This window comes from Muntiacus reevesi, chromosome 3, assembly GCF_963930625.1.
Source record: "Muntiacus reevesi chromosome 3, mMunRee1.1, whole genome shotgun sequence".
Lineage (NCBI taxonomy): Eukaryota > Metazoa > Chordata > Mammalia > Artiodactyla > Cervidae > Muntiacus > Muntiacus reevesi.
In genome coordinates this window covers 109,575,828-109,592,269 of record NC_089251.1, presented here as the reverse complement: position 1 = coordinate 109,592,269, position 16,442 = coordinate 109,575,828, and the positions used below count along the sequence as shown (strand labels likewise).

The 16,442-nt window shown below is 38.3% G+C and overlaps 1 protein-coding gene across 8 annotated transcripts in view; it reads right to left on the bottom strand.

The window, feature by feature from the left end:
- Positions 1-2,182: 2,182 nt before the first annotated feature.
- Positions 2,183-16,442, bottom strand: part of SRRM1 (serine and arginine repetitive matrix 1) — a 29,311-nt gene continuing 15,051 nt past the window's right edge. For 3 of the 8 annotated variants that reach the window (XM_065930074.1, XM_065930070.1, XM_065930076.1), the window contains 9 exons: positions 13,939-14,019; positions 13,333-13,419; positions 11,920-12,064; positions 11,551-11,592; positions 8,805-8,915; positions 6,398-6,859; positions 5,625-5,820; positions 3,609-3,818; positions 2,183-3,227 (listed from right to left, as the gene is read on the bottom strand). In XM_065930074.1, coding sequence (XP_065786146.1) covers positions 3,123-3,227; positions 3,609-3,818; positions 5,625-5,820; positions 6,398-6,859; positions 8,805-8,915; positions 11,551-11,592; positions 11,920-12,064; positions 13,333-13,419; positions 13,939-14,019 — 1,439 coding nt within the window. In that variant the 3' untranslated portion in view covers positions 2,183-3,122. The remainder of the gene's footprint in view (positions 3,228-3,608; positions 3,819-5,624; positions 5,821-6,397; positions 6,860-8,804; positions 8,916-11,550; positions 11,593-11,919; positions 12,065-13,332; positions 13,420-13,938; positions 14,020-16,442) is intronic. The other 5 variants (XM_065930071.1, XM_065930069.1, XM_065930068.1 and 2 more) reach the window with 4 other exon arrangements.

Here is a 16,442-nt window from a genome sequence, read left to right as displayed (position 1 = left end):
ATTTTATTTAAAGAAAAAATTACATTGAAAAGGGATGATTAAAATCCCTTTCAGACAGCCAAACTAAAAGTTGTCATAGTTAACAGGATGACCACACATTATGTTACCTAAGAAAATGGGGACTTCGCTTTGTACTATCACTGCTTTGTATGTATTAACTAACACATTTAACTCTTTAAACACTGAGGTAGTTCCATTATTTGACTCCGATCCAAGAAATGGAAGCACTTAGAGGCCAAGTAACTTAATCAAGGTCACACAGTGGAATGCTACGGTAGAAACTTTGGCCTGCCAGAGTCTTATGTTCTTGCCCACTCCAGATTGTATGTTTTTATTCCCAGTAGGCAAATACTAGCTAGCTGGCAGCAATCACCATGTCTTCGTTTTCCTCACCTCAAGCCCTAGCAGTGCCTGGCAATGACAGTCAATTAAACTTATTTCTCATCTGTTCATCAAATATTTGTACTTCTACAGTGTACTAGGCACTGGGGACACAGTCACAAGCAAGACCAAGTTCCTAGAGACCAAAAATACATCATTTCAGGTTGTAATCATCACTACAGATGAAAAAAGAGGAGTTAGGGAAGCCTGTCTGAAGAAAACCTAGTAAAGAAACAGGTCAGATTGGGCAGTGAAAACAAAGGACCCTAGAGAGAACACTTTGATTGAAGCAGAGCAAGGAGGTAGATATGGCTTGAGCAGACTGAGGGGAGATGAAGATGCCCAAGCAGGTGCTACTGGGTCTTGTGGGCCAGAGCAAGAAATTTGGATTTTACTGAGGGTTTTGAGCAGTACTATGATTTGACAAGGCTCCCTGGTAGCTCTGTCAGTAAAGAATCCCCCTGCCAACGCAGGAGACCTGGGTTGGAAAGATGCCTGGAGAAGGAAATGGCAACCCACTTCAGCTTCTTGCCTGAAAAAATCCCGTGGACAGAGCAGCTGGGCAGGCGACAGTCCATGGGGTTGCAGAGAGTTGAACACAACTTGGCAACTAGACTACCACCATGATCTGACAGGCTACTGGGAACAGGATGGCCTTGTGTGCCTGAGTACTGGAGGGTGGACAATGCTGCCACTGACGGCATCAACTCAATCTTCAGCGAATGTGACAGGTACCAAATGAGACTGAGACAAGATCAGAGGATGCGTTCAATTTGGTATGCCTTTTAGACACCCAAATGAACCTATCAGTCAGGTAGCTGGATAGAGGTCTAGGTCAAGGCGAAGTTTAACTGGAAAATTTGACACATCAACAAAAAGATATTTAAATGTTCCATCTAGAAGGTGAAGTGTTTCAGCAAAGGAGTGAAAAAGTCAAAGTCTGCCAACAGGGCTAGTAAAAGATGGAGACTGATTGTTCATTTTGGCAAAATGAAGGCTGCTGCTCACCTTAACAAGTTCAGCCAAGTGGAGGAATGAGCCTACTGAAAAAATGGGACAAGTGAATAAATGGACTGAATGAGCGAATGGCCAGACAGATAGAAGTAACCCCCAGTGATGTTCACTGGTTTGTTCATATTGGAAGGGGTAAGTCAGGAGCAACCACCTTAGGAACTGGATATTCTGTACATTTCCAACATTACTGAACTATAAAATCAAAAGAAGTCACATGGAAGATCCTTGAAAGCTCTATATTCTTGCCCCATACACACAGAAGATGTGAATGCTACTGTTTTACCTTATATAAGTGTTATTACCTTCTAAGTTCTCTCAAATTATATTACTCTCCTCAATCTTAAAATTCAAAAATGGTCTGTAGGGAGCCAACCACCATACCCACCCACACCATACACCACCTGTACCACCCCCCCCCCACACACAAGTGCACGCACACCCCTCTGATACAGGAAGACAGCTCCAATCATTTTTTAGCCTTCATTCACTTCCTAGAATGTGCCAGACTCCTTCTGCCTTGGGGTATACACATACTGTGTGCTCTGCCTGAAACTCTTCTCTTCCCCTATGCCTGGCTGACCTGCCCATTATATATGTTCCAATCTCACTGTGCACTTCCCTCTCATGGCACTTATCACATTAATTACTAACATAAAGATGCAAGGACAATTTTATCACCTTGCATTTCCCTCGCCTAATCCTCCCTCTGCCAGAGTTGCCAAGAGGGTAAAATATAGACACTGTGAGATTTCTAAGGTTGGTTTCCTGCAGTATTCAGATGGGTAATAAAAGTGAGTGGCCAACATTTTTAAATTTAGAAATTTATTCTGTTTAATCCACAAGCTTTATATAGCTTTAGTTTAAAAAAAAAAGAAACAAAAATGAAACAAAAACAGTGAAAACAAGACACTATTTCAAAGTCTGGGCCCTTCCAGCTTTCCAAATACAAGAGCTCTGAAAGTTGTATATACCGACTGGAACAAGACAAAATTATGAATGGAGCCATGACATTTCATAAAACAAAATTTTATGTAACTGAAGGATCCTTCCTGGGGCTAGTTAATTGCCTTTACAAGAAAAGAGAAAAGAATGAAATTCCAGTGTTCCAAATCAACTTGTTACACATCTATATAAACCCACAGTGTCCTGGCAAACAACATGCTTTCATTTTCTGTCTCATCTTAGAGCTTGAATCCTGATTCATTTCAGCAGAGACTCCACAGGCAACAGGAAAGATTGTGGCATTAAAATATTCATTTATACTTTTGTGGTAGTTCAACAGTGGTCTTATTTCTGGGCAAGCTTGCAAACCATCAAGGTTGAAAGCCTCATAACTTAAATGGGTGCTAAGACTCAAATGAGAAAAATGAAAAAGGAAAGAAAAAGTAGAAAGAGAAACCTCTGGGAATAGCCAGGGGTATTTAAAGGAACCATAAGAATGCCAACGATATTTAAACCCCCTTTTTTAAAAAGGGGATTTTTCTTTTTTGGCTTAAAATATTTCAGTCTAAACAAATTTATGTCAGCTGTCAATGAAAGAATGTCACTAATACACTGTGGACACCTTTTGCAATGTAAATCCATGCCCTTTTTTTTTACATGGTGAACTTCAACCTAGCAATTATTACAACAAATGTTATAGTCTAAAGCTCAAACACATTTTAGCAATTTTGAAATTGAATTGCGTACAAACCAAATAAAATTTACATCATAACAAACATTTCCATCTAGGACTGTGGGGACACTTGAGCCTTCCGCATTGATCTCAGGGCCTTTTCACGCAGGTGCTTTTCTAAGTCATCAAGGTTATCTTCAGCCTCACTTTCAGTCTCCTTAAAAAAAAAACACAAAAAACTAGAAAGGTCATATCATTAAATCTTGAGACAATGGCTGGCAATGTTGAGTCTATCTGTGGTGATGGCAGCACAACTATGAATATATTAAAAACCACAAAATCACTATACTTTAAATGGGTGAATTATAAGTTTAATAATATCAAAGTTCTTTTTAAAAATATAAACTTTTTGGACGTTAGGATTCCTAGTCTCATCTTTAGCCTTAGCAAATCCTGCTCTTGGTAGGTGGTCCTAGAGACAACAATCAGAAGACAGTTAACATGGGGCATCTAATTATTAGAAGAAACTTCCTCAGCTGCTTCTCAAACCAAACGACTTAGCTATTTGTACAAACTTCAGGACGGGGCCCACAGGTACCTTCTTAGGCTCTGGCTCTGGCTCTGGCTCCTCCTGTGCTGATGTGGTTGTGGGAGCAGCCACGGCTGCAGGGGTCACGGCAGCTGCAGCCGCAGCGGCTACGGCCTTCTCCTTCTTGTGTTTTTTGTGCTTCTTGTGCTTCTTATCCTTTTTGTGTTTCTTGTCCTTCTTTTTCTTCTTTTTCTTTCCACCTCCTTCTGGGTCTGAATTCTAGAAATCCAGAAAAACAAAAACCAATAAAGTCAACCTGTCCAAAGAAACATTTTATTTCAAGGGAATAACCAGTTGGATTAATCTCAGGATTTCATACAGCTTCAGGAGGAAGAAGGTCCAAGGCCAGTCACCACCAAGAAAAGTACTCCAAAAGATGGGAGTAAAGACTTCCAAGAGCTGAAATGGACCCTGAAGGTAAATGATTTAAATTTCCCCAACTAACTTTAGGCTTTCCCGGTGGCTCAGAGGTGAAGAATCTGCCTGCATGCAGGAGACGTGGGTTCGATCCTTATGTCAGGAAGATTCCCCTGGAGGAGGGCATGGCAACCCACTCTAGTATTCTGGGAAATCCCACTGACAGAAGAGCCTGGTGAGCTACGGTTCACGGGGTAGCAACATGTCAGACATGACTGAAACTACTGAGCACGCACACACCTAACTTCACACGAAACCAGGCCTCCCAGTCGCACACTATGAATCAGGTCTCCAAGAATGGCCTGAGTCTAGGTCTACTTCTAGATGCAAGGAAAAGTGCCATGATGAATAGGAAGAAAAGTCTCTGAACTCACTCAAATTGAATTCTGGTTTCTGAACCTACTGGTCAACCTCACACAAATTGCTTGACTTGTTCTGAGGCATTTTTATTAACCCCAATTGGGTATAACAATCCCTAATAAAGCTGTTTACGAGAATTAAATGGGAATATCTGTAAATCACCCATCATATCACCCTAAATAATAAAAAACTACTATTACCCTAATTATAAGTGTGTGTGATTGCCACATCTCTAGTCACTGATCTCTAGAATGCAGGGTTATATTCTCCACTGCATACATTCCAAATTTAAGCCAAGGGTAGGCTCTGCTATAAATTAGTCTGTAATGTAATTTTTCAATCTCATATTTCTAAGCAATTACTTAAAATTCCTCATCATTCAATTAGTCTGCACAATAACACAACCCTATTAAGATGGACAACTAGCTACTGATGTTTTTTATACAATATAAGAATCTGCCACGATTAATGAATCACAAAGGCAAACAGTTTAAGCTCTGATATGTTAATATCCCAATGATATGTAAGCTTGATGATGTAAAAACAAGAATGTGATTTTTATTTATGTAGCCTGCCAACGATAAGACTACCTGGGTCAGTAATGTGCTTTGTATTCCATCTAATATTTCACACTTTGCAACATTCATTTGTTATTATAGAAATAATGTATTTCCACTATAGGAAAAATTAAGAGCATTAAAATGTAAGGAAGAAAAAGATCACTCATTATTCTCCTCCAAAACCACTGGTGACATTTGGATATCTTGTGATTTTTTTTTTTTTAAATAAAATGTAATCATACTAACAGACATGATCCAAGATCAAAACTTTTCATTGCCTGTGTAATCGTAACCATCCCCAAACCTGTCAAATACTAGAGAAAACAACAGAAACACTAATTTCCTCCTAGATAATTAGGACTTAGGAGATAATTTCTCCTAGACAATTATCTCCTAGTTAATATTAGAATCAAGGTTTTTATTTTTTTCCTGTTTTTCTAAGTTATCTATATAGCCCAGTCTCCACCACCAAGATTATAGAAATTAATACTATAAGACACTGGAAATTAATGGATGTCTAGAAAATTAAGCATGCACAGTGATGCAAACACCACCACTTAATATGCGCCTCCTTTTGAAGTTCACCTGAATCAGAAAATTATGCTCTGAACTACTAAAAACAAAAACCCCTCTCATTGCAAGTAACCATGTACACTTATAAAGGATGTCCACAACAGGGCAGACATACCCTTGCCGGTGATGGGCTTGGTGTTGGGCTTTTAGCCTTTTTAACCGGTACCGCTGGTGACCAGTTGGTGGAGGGTGACTGAGACTGGACAGGTGATGGAGGTGCTGGGGGCTTTTTAGCTGCTGGCTCAGGAGATCTCGAGACAGATCGGGAAGATGAGACCCTCCTTACTGACTGAGGGCTTGGTGAGGCAGCTCTAGAAACAGAAGGAAAAAATAAAACATTTAATCTTCAAAACAGAGATCCTGCTTTAAGAGAAAACGACCAACTACCATTACACAACCTGATCACCAACTTTAAATATTTTACAGCACTTAGCTTGCTGGTTGATTGTTATCGACACAGTTTTTATCATCTAAGTCTCCTGGAGAGTAGTTCCAAGTCCCACTATCCTCTACCCATTCTGTTAATGGTTCTTCCTGTAGGAAATTAGTAATGCCAGTTGCCATATTTAACACTGCTTTTATCAGTCTTACAGACATGCAAGAAACATTCTATACATCACTTCAGAGCTGGGTTTGGAAGCACACTTCTGAATTAACCTGATATCCTTAAGAACCAAATAAAATCCTCATTTAGCTTATACCACAAGGAACTAGCCTGAAAACAGAAAAGGATATATGAATAGGACCAAGAATTTGCCTTAAAATTTGTATTCACAGCTGTTCTTTCCTGTGATTTCTCAGTAAGTGTGTGGGGTGGGGAGGAGTTTTCAAACATAAAGAGCTATGCAAGGTAAGTGTTCCTAACCAAAAAGGAGAAAATATTTTTACTTTTTTATCTTTTTGGGTTCCGGAGTCCTGGAGACTCTCCTAATGGGCCTAGAGCTTGGAGATGGGGACTGCCTTCTTTGGGGTGACGATGATGCTCCTCTGCGAACAGGTGGAGGACTTGAGGTCTGAGGAGCGCGAGGCCGTGGTGAGGGCGAGTGCCGTTTGTTTGGCTGTGGTGACCGGGCCTCCCGGGCAGATCGGCTCGGGGAAGACCCTTTCCTATGCTTTGATGACAATGAAGGCGAACGTCTCTTGGTGACTGGGGAGCTTCTTTGTTTGGGAGGTGGTGAATGGGAGACCCGACGCTTTGGTGGTGGAGATGGTGATGCCCTTCGTTTAGGAGGGGGAGGGGGTGAAGCCGTTCTTCTCTTTGGAGGTGGAGAAGGAGAGTATCTCCTCTGAATTGGAGGAGAGTATCTTCTTGGGGAAGGTGAGCGACGACGTGGAGGAGGAGACGGAGTCCTAGGAAAAATACATCATGAAAGCTTAAAGGTCCAACAGACTAGAAACAGAATACAAAGAAAATTATGCACTTACAGCACCAGACAAAGAAAATATCTCTAAGTGGAAATGCCATGCCTTTAAGTTTAAAAAGAAAAATCACTTAGTAAATTACTGTGTATCCTAGATGATTACAAATAGGACATTCTGGTTCGTGGAGATTTAGTGTTCAGATTGAATTCAAATTTGTCAAGTCATTCAGTAAAATCCATGTAGATTCAGTTTAATTTTTTTTTCAGAAAAGAATCTTGCATTGCTCTGAAGAAAACTGAAAATCCATTACTACTATGTAGTAACTAGATAACTATTAATAAGATTCTATTGACTGTGTTCAACTTGAACTCAGGACGTCTGTGCTTTAAAGAGCTCTCCTATGGGGAACACTCTCTACACTGGTGTTTGGACTCTGTATTAGTAAAGAGCGCTCACTTGCACAAGGTTTAAAAGACAACACCCCGCCCTCATTGAGAGACTTGCACTTTGGGAAGAGTAGTATTCAATGGAAATCTACTGCTAGGGAGAATGCATTCCTGCCACCCACTTGGCCTTTCTCTTAATGTTTAATCCCTATATAACCTTAACTTGCCTCTTAGAAACTAAACCTCAAAATAACATTGTCTCAACCACTTGATTTTCTCCTGAAACATTCAGACCTTGAGCTCAAAAGTTTTACTGTCTAAAAATCAGCTTTTAGAAAGGCCATACACAGTGCAACATCATAGAATGCACTTCCATTTAGCTCTTATTATTAAATCTGAGCCTAGATTTCCTCACCTGGAAAATGGGAATACCACTATTACGCAAGATCATCTTGAGGACTGACGATAAACTACATAAAGTGTCTAATGCTTTAGCTAGCACATAAAAGGCATTCAGGGTGTAGTCACTATACTGCTTGATAATACGTTTGAGCAATTCTCTTAAAAAAAAAAAATCCCCCCTTTTACTTTGAAATCATTTTTCATTGACAGAAGAGATGAACAACAGTAGGCTTACCACTTAACATCTCATATACTATAGAAAAACTACCAAGACTATAAAATTAACCTTAGTGCTAATTTGCTATTAACTAAAAAAAATACTAATGCCGCCTTAGTTTTCCCAGTAATGTCCTTTTTCTGTTCCAGGTTCCAAAAATCAGAATCCTACATTGCACCCAACTGTCCCATGCCCTTAGTTTTTCTGCCAATTTGTAATAGTTCCTCAGTCTCTCTCACAATCGATTTTTTTTGAAGAGTACTCATCAGTTACTATGTAGAATCGCTTTCAATTTGGGTTTGTCTGAGATGGTTAGTGCTCTGTGTTCAAAGACCCAGTATCCAGAGATTCAACTAACCCATATTCAATGGGTTGAAAATATCTGAACATAAAAATGTTCCCTCTATAATGACTAGAGTGACTCTTTTAATTTACTTAACCTCTTTTAATGATATATGATTTACAAATCATAAAATTCACCCAATTTCAATTGTTTTAGTATATAGGTTACCCCCGAACATAGGTTTAACTGCATGGGTCCACTTATATGTGGATTTTTAAAAATATACACTGCAGTACTACACAACTGGCCACTGGCTGAATCCACAGATTTGGAAGGCCCAACTGTAAAGTTAGAGTCAGGTTCTCAGCTACTTGTCAGAACCCCCAACCCCTGACCTTGCTCAAGGTCAACTGCGTTCATGGTCTTCAACCATCACGACTCCTGGTTCCCATCCCACCCTGGGCACCATCATGAATCTACTTTCTCTCTCCCTCTAGATTTGTGTGTCCTGGACTTGTCAGGTAAATGGAAATGTTAATATGTGATATTTTGTAAACAGCTGAACAAGGCCACTTGAATAAATATTTCAATCACAGAAATCCAAAGTTGCTCCCATCAGCACCCACGAGCCTATCTCATAAATACCTCCGCCGTGGTGGTGGTGTGGGAGACCTGCGTCGACGAGGCGGAGGAGCAGGAGAAGGAGAACGTCGCCTTCTGGCAGGAGGTGGGGTGGGACTTCTCCTCCGTCTACCACTAAACCAAAGAAGAATTATAGTTGATTCAGAGTCGGTAACATCTGTAACTAAGTGACTGAGATGATTTAGTTTCAGGCACTGTCAACCCAAAGGGCAGCAGCCATCGCTTCATCCCTCACAGCAGTGTTTCTCAAACCACACTGCAGTCAGTCAAAACTCCATGAGAACAGATTAAAAAAAAGAAAGAAAAGAGAAAAGCTAAGTGTTTTAACTATGGCAAATTTTGTTGTGTGAACCTTTTGTTGCAGTATATAAATATGCAGTCTGGGTCACACAGAACATTCTTAACATGACACAAAGTGAAAACACTTTGATAACACTACCTCAGGGAGTTGCTTTCTAACTAGACTGTACATTGGAAACAGCTAGGAAACTTATCTGAACTTTGTGTTCACCAGGTCTTGGCTATGGTCCAGCTGATGTAGGTTAATAAAAAGGTTCTTCAAGTAATTTTTGATTCCTTGTTAGGAACAACTGCTGTAAAGCCTAGAAACATGCAACGTGCTAATACAGACATTTAAAATTAAAGGCCCCAAAGCTGAGTGTCAGTGCTCCAAGTTCTTGCTCTTTAAAAAAATACGTTCCTATGGTTGAACAAGAGTTCAACTGCAAACAATTAATTAAAAACACTACTCCAAAGACAAAGAAACAAAGTTGCCTGAGCACTTAAGCCATGATAAGGAGCACTATGGTTAAAATATAGACAAGAATCATAGACCTTAATTCTGAGCTCTGCTGCACAACCACAAAAGGCACACCTGTAAAATATGATTATCATCAACCGGACCAACTCATGGTAGTCTCCCAGTAGACCTACTAAAGTACATTTTGACATCTATTGGCTAAGTCTGTGTATAAAAAGCAGTCAAATAATGTACAATTGATCCTTGAACAATGGGGAGCTTGGGTTACTGAATCTGTGCAGCTAAAAATCTGCAGATAACTTTACAGTCAACCCTCTATATCCAGATTCTGCACTGGCAGACTCAATCAACTGAGGTATTACTACAATATTTATTTATTTGAAAAAAGAATTTTTTTGTGTACGTGGACTCCCACAGTTCAAATGTATGTTGTTCAAGGGTCAACTGTAATTAGTTCCTAATTTCTTGCCCAGTAAAGGACTGAAGCTCCCTGTGAATCTGGAAATATTTTCTCAAGTTTACTTGGCTTGATTCCCCAATAAAACTAAGGAGAGATCATTAACACAACAATGAACATTCTAACATCCACTAATAAATTTGATTTTTAAGTTAAACTTGCTTATGCTTTATGGAGACTAAGATTTCACTTTAAGCAGATTTAAAATATAAACTAAAAGAGGCAATAGGTCAAGACAGATATGTTTCAGATGACATGCAGACACCAAATTTTTAAATACAAGAAAGACAGTAAAGGAGAAGTCACTTTATTAGCAGGGTTAATCTGAGAATTATAGGACCTAGAGAAACAGGGTGGACTACTGTACTCCTTCAATAGGTAATGAAGATTTCAAATGGGTAAAGACATCTGGGTTTTGACTCAAAGAGAAAAACACTGACACTCACAAACCTGAGTGATGAGAAGATACAAAGCAGAACTCTTAGTGTGTTATCAGCAGATGTAATAGTACAAGAGGCTATTACTGTTGATTATATGGCTCCCCTTTTAAAATATTCTCATTAAAAAAAAAAAGTGAACTCAGATTAGAATCTATTATGATATACTAATGACCTGAGATATTCACCCTGTGCCTCAGTTTCAGCTGTAAAATGAAAGGCTTGGCATCACTAAAAGGTCCCTTTCAGTGATAACTTCCAATGACCTATGTTTCCATGTGAGAAAACTGCAAAGTAGAGAAGTTTCCCACCACCCCAAATTTTGTAAGAACCAGTTTCATTAAGCTTCAAAACACAAAGCAGCCCTCAAGAATTAGGAATAGACAAGTCACAGAATGAAGACAGCTTCCTGTCCGTGCAGTGACCTCTTCAGAACTACATCCTTTCCTAGTCACACTGGTAATGAGGACAAGTTATACATGCAACAATCTTTTTACACTAAGTATGATTAATATTTGGGCTTCCCAGGTGACACAGTGGTAAAGAATCTGCATGCCAATGCAAGAGATGCAAAAGAAGAGACGTGGGTTTGATCCCTGGGCTTGGCAGTGTCCCTGGAGAAGGAAATGGCAGTTCACTCCAGTATTCTTGCTGGAGAATTCCACAGACAAGAGGATGGGCTACAGTCTATGGGGTCACAAAGAGTCAGACACGACTGAGCACATGATTAATATATCTTTAACTGTTAAGGAAGAAATGTTCAACAGCCAGAGACAAAAGTTTAGAAGCATGAAAAATACTGCTTTAAGCCTTAGTCATTTTTTAACCTTTTAAATGTCTCTCCCAAATTTCTCTTGCCTTCCCTATTATTATCACCAAGTCCCTCCCCACTTAATCTAAAGAGCTATTATTACTGTCCTACCTCTTGTCTTACCTCATTAATTTGTTGTGTAAGAAAATATAATTAAATCAAACTAAGGAACTTCTCCATCATCATAACCTATAAACCTGTGAACAGGATGTTACCTAAACAGTAAATTAAGTCACTAGAACTTTGACATGTAATCCTAATTTACAAAATAGCATCTAACCAACCTTTTAGTCATTGGCGATTGCCATCGCTTTCCCATCTGCATCCTGAGAGCAGTGGAAAAAAACAAGTGTCAAGAATTCCATTCACCAAATTAATGGAAATATATATATATTTTAGTTGTTCGAAGATAGTCAGAAGTAATTTAACTGGTCTATTCAAGTCATGCACATGCACGACGACATGCTGGTACAAACTTACTAAATTCTCATTAAACAGTAATAATCACTGAACGAAAACCCAAATATCCCAAAATCTGACCATTTCCTACTATAAGCTCTAATGAAATGGAGTTAACCAAATTGTAAGCCCACAGCCCATCCCTTAAGTTATGAAGCTTTATCACAACTACAGATCAAGAGTGAAGACATTACCGAGGGGAAGCCTCTTTCTGGCGCTTTCGAGGTGATGGAGAGGCACTCCGGGAAGGGGAATGTCTCCGTCGCCTGCCTACCTCACCATTCTTCACATGGGACCTTTTGGGTCGTTCATCTTCTGAGGAAGAGGAGGAGCCAGAATCTATAATTATACAATAAGCAAAAATTTACATCAGATGTATGCTTAACAGCCTGTACCCGTTTTTGGAAGCTAAGTAGAGGGAGTATCCAAATTAGCAAATCAAGTTCACTAACATAAGTGAGCACACATACAAGCCATGAGTTCTGGAAAAAAAAAAGACAATTACCATTTGTGTACTCAACGACTTCAAAGTCAAGCATACATAAATACATATTATTATATAATTATTTTATACAAATCATTTCCACAGCACAAGCCGAGAAGACAGCACTCCTTAAGAATCTAGTGATTTTCCAAAAAGCTCAGTAAAAAAAGCATCTCAAGCAATTACTTAATTCTAGTTACTCTAAGCACTTTTAAGGTTACTGAAAGTCTGACTGGGGTTTGAATAATTTACTTCATATCCCTATTATTTATCAAATAAAATGTATCTGACATTTCCTATAAATATCAAAAAATATCCAAAACATAAATGCACTTTTCAAACATTTCCATGATTAACCACACCTTAACGGAGTTGCAAAAGCTATATAGCTTTAACTGACTTAATGTCACTGTGGAATGCTTTGGTTTCCATTTTATAAGTGAAAAGGAAAAGCAGTGCCTAGACTCCATCACAAATACCAACTGAGCTAATAAAACCAGGATATCTGATTTTAAAATCAGTTTTCTGTGTACACACTTTTTAATTCAGAAATTTCATTTTATAGATACACTCATATAAACACATACACAGAAAAAAAACTAGAAATAACCTAAATGTCCAAATAGACAAGTGGCTCGATAGTATGTTATCAATATTTTAAAAATGTTGCAGTCAGTAAATAAATGAGGTAGACCCTTAAGAACTAACAGGGGAAGATGTCTAGATATAGTAAGTTAAAAAGGCAAGCAATATAATCTACAGCTTGAGCCTGTTAGGTGTTTTTGGTTTGTTTTTAAACTACAGATACTTAATACATGCAAAGAAAATTTCTAAATAGTAGCTCTGGGGAGTAAGACTTAGGGTTGAGTAAGACTTTTCCAATTTTTATTCCTGTTTTAACTTATGTACTCTGAAGATCTATTACTTTTACAACAATCTAAAAGAAAATAAAGTTTTAAGGAAGTACTTAATAACAAAGCTCCAAAACTAACAATCCCTCATACTTCTATGAAGGCACAAAAATATTTCTCCTAAATACACTCACTACACTTGTGGATATTTTTATTTTAAATATTTTTATTAGGATATGCAGAGAGAAAAAACATGTAATCACTGTCCATACCAGATGAAGACTGCTGGTTCTGTCGTCTATATTGGCGTCTCTGCTGCACAGAATCTGCTGCAGCCATTTTGCCACCTTTATCTTCTTCTGAAAGAAGGATGCATTTAGAAAGTGTTTCTTTAGTTGTGCATACAGAAAATATAACACATTTGAGTTGGAAAATGTTCTCCTAAACTTTTATCTGTGATAGCTGGGTCAAGCACTATCTACTCTCCCCACCACCCCCCAATAAAGAAGGAGCTTAAAATGCCAATTTAAATGCTAATTTAGACTATCTTTACCAAATATAATGAAAAAATAAACTTATCTAGGCATTTTTGACAGTTCGGGCTGTGTGCCAAGCACTTATAAACATTATTTCAGTTAACCACCAAAGACTAAAGGATGGTACTATTATGCAATTCAGAGATGGAGAGAGATGGAGGGGAGGGGAGAAGAGGCTCAGATAAATTAAGTAATTAAAACAAAAAGTAGTGGAGCTGGGGATTCAAACAGGCCAGTCTGACTTCAAAGTCCTAGCTGTTAATCATTAAGCTATAGACTATAATTAATCTTTAACCAGAATTAAATTCAGCTTAAAAAACAAAACAAACACAAAACACTTACCCGATTCAGACAACTCTACTTTCCGAGGCTTCGGTGCTGGTGAAGGGGATTCTCTTTTCTCAGTACCTTTATGTTTTGTCACTAAAATAAGTGGGGATAGGAAAAAAAAAGCCCCACTTACATACATTTAAAAAAAAAAAAAAAATGGAACAAAAGGCTACACATCTTAATGATACAAAAAAAGTGTGACTCTTCTCATAATTTACTGACAATTAAAAAGTTCTTTTAAAGATCCTGTTCATTACCTGAAGCAAAAGAAGTAATTCATAAAAGTTTGGTGAAAAGCCTCAGAAAGTTCTACAGTGATTTTTAAACTTTCAAACTTTCTCCCAAGAGAAACAGTTAAGAGAATAACATTTCAGTTTAGTTCAGTAAATCTCTATGTGCCACCTTAAAATTTCAAGCACACACTCTTGAATATGTAAGCACTTTTAAGCACCACTACAGGTTGGTCCAGGAAAGTAATGAAGATGATAACTGATTTAAGACTTAAGATTTGATGAAACTTTCACAGCGAAAAATATCTGATCTGGAAATTTGAGGAACAAATTGGTCATCTAAGAGACCAAAGGCTCTTGATGTAGAGAATAGCCTTCACAATAGCAAGAGAGACTTAAACTACCCGTAAAAAGATTTTTTAAGAAGTAAGGCTTCCCTGGTGGCTCAGTGGTAAAGAATCTGCCTGCTAATGCAGGAGACAATCCCTGGTCTGGAAAGATCCCACATGCCACAGAGCAACTAAGCCCGTGCACCCCAACTACTGAGCCCTCACCACGGTCTGAAGCCCCCACGCCCGAGAGCCCAGTGCTCAGCAACACGGGCAGCCACTGCAGGGTGAACCCGGGCACCACTGGAGTGCAACCCCAGCGCGCCACCACCAGAGCAAAAGTCCAAGAAGCAGCCAATAGATAAAATTACATATGTATACATATGTAGACCTTCACCATGGTAAAAATATTAAATGCTAAGACTAGAGGTTTCTTTCTAAAGCTTAATTTAAAAAAGCAACCTTAACCAAAGTCATGCAAATAATTCCAGTGAACTAGGATCTGAATCCAAGACACTATTTCTATGGCACAGGCATGAGCTTTAATTTCTAACAATTACTATTTCTGTTTATACTATCCGTCCCATTGCTTCAACTAAAATCAAATGTTTATACATAACCATTAATCTTACCCAAGATTAACCTGAAATATCAGAGAACAGTCCTCTAAGAACTAAACTTGAAGACAAATGATCCCCTCAGGATCCTCACACTTATTTTTGTTTCACTGAAGCAATTAACATGGACTATTTAACCTAACATTTATATAATTTTGTTTAACAGACACACATATTCAAATTTCTCTAAAGATTTATTTTCAGAGGCAGTAACAGCAATCAAATCATCTTTGCTAAAGCATTCCAATCAAAGAATTTAACACTATACTTTTTATTAATTGTACCTAATAACAAGCCTTTTGGACAAATCACTGGAATGGCTAAAGAATCCAGTGATTAATCTAGTGATTATTGAATTAGTGATCAGTAGCAAGACTGCACTTAAAACTTGCATTTTAACAAAGTCAAAGGCACAAATAGAAAGGCTTTTAAAATTTTAAACATGCAAAGTTCTTTTCTGGATAGGTCCTCTTCATTTTTAAGTGTCAGTGAATCTTCAACTCTTAAAACAATATTTTAGGGAATCTAGTTTATAAACCTGCACATCAAAGTACCACTTTAGAGAAATGGGTTCTGAAATGTGTATTTGGATGCCAGAATGCATTTTCCTCTAAGAAACATTAAAAATGTGGTTATGTTTGCTATATATTTGGAAAATGCCTGTTTAGTAAATAATGCAATTGAGCTATAACACTGTATTTCCCCCCCACAGAAGCCTGTATTTGGAGTTTTATCCTGAGTTAATCTCTACAATGGCGTGGCTGCAATAGTCTTGAGTCCTTACTGATATGATCGGTGTTAAGCACACCCCCACCCTGGCTTAGTGAGACTAACGGAGCCATTGCATCGTTGGTGCTGTCTCATAGTGCTTGCTTGCCTAGTAAGATTCTTCAACAATTCATGTTTATCATAAAAAAAAGAGAGCTTATTTTTATGTTGATGTTTCGTTTTTAGTATTCAAGGGGGAAAATCATTCTAGCATGAAATCGGAAATCTCCAAAGTCACTGAAAAACCAGTATTTTAAATTTATTTCAGTAGTCCTATTAATCATTAATCTTGCAGACTTGCTTGAAAGATCAATCTGGTAAAGATATGTCACTCTATGACCAGAATTAGTAAAAGAATCATTAAGTATTTACAGAGCACAATTTATATTGCTGCACTGATCTCAACTTAAAATCACCACCACCACTACAGGTACAGATCTTCTGGAAACATATTTCATTAAATACTTCACTAATGGGAGGTGGGAGGGGGGATCGGGATGGGGAATACGTGTAACTATATGGCTGATTCATGTCAATGTATGACAAAACCCACTGAAATGTTGTAAAGTGAT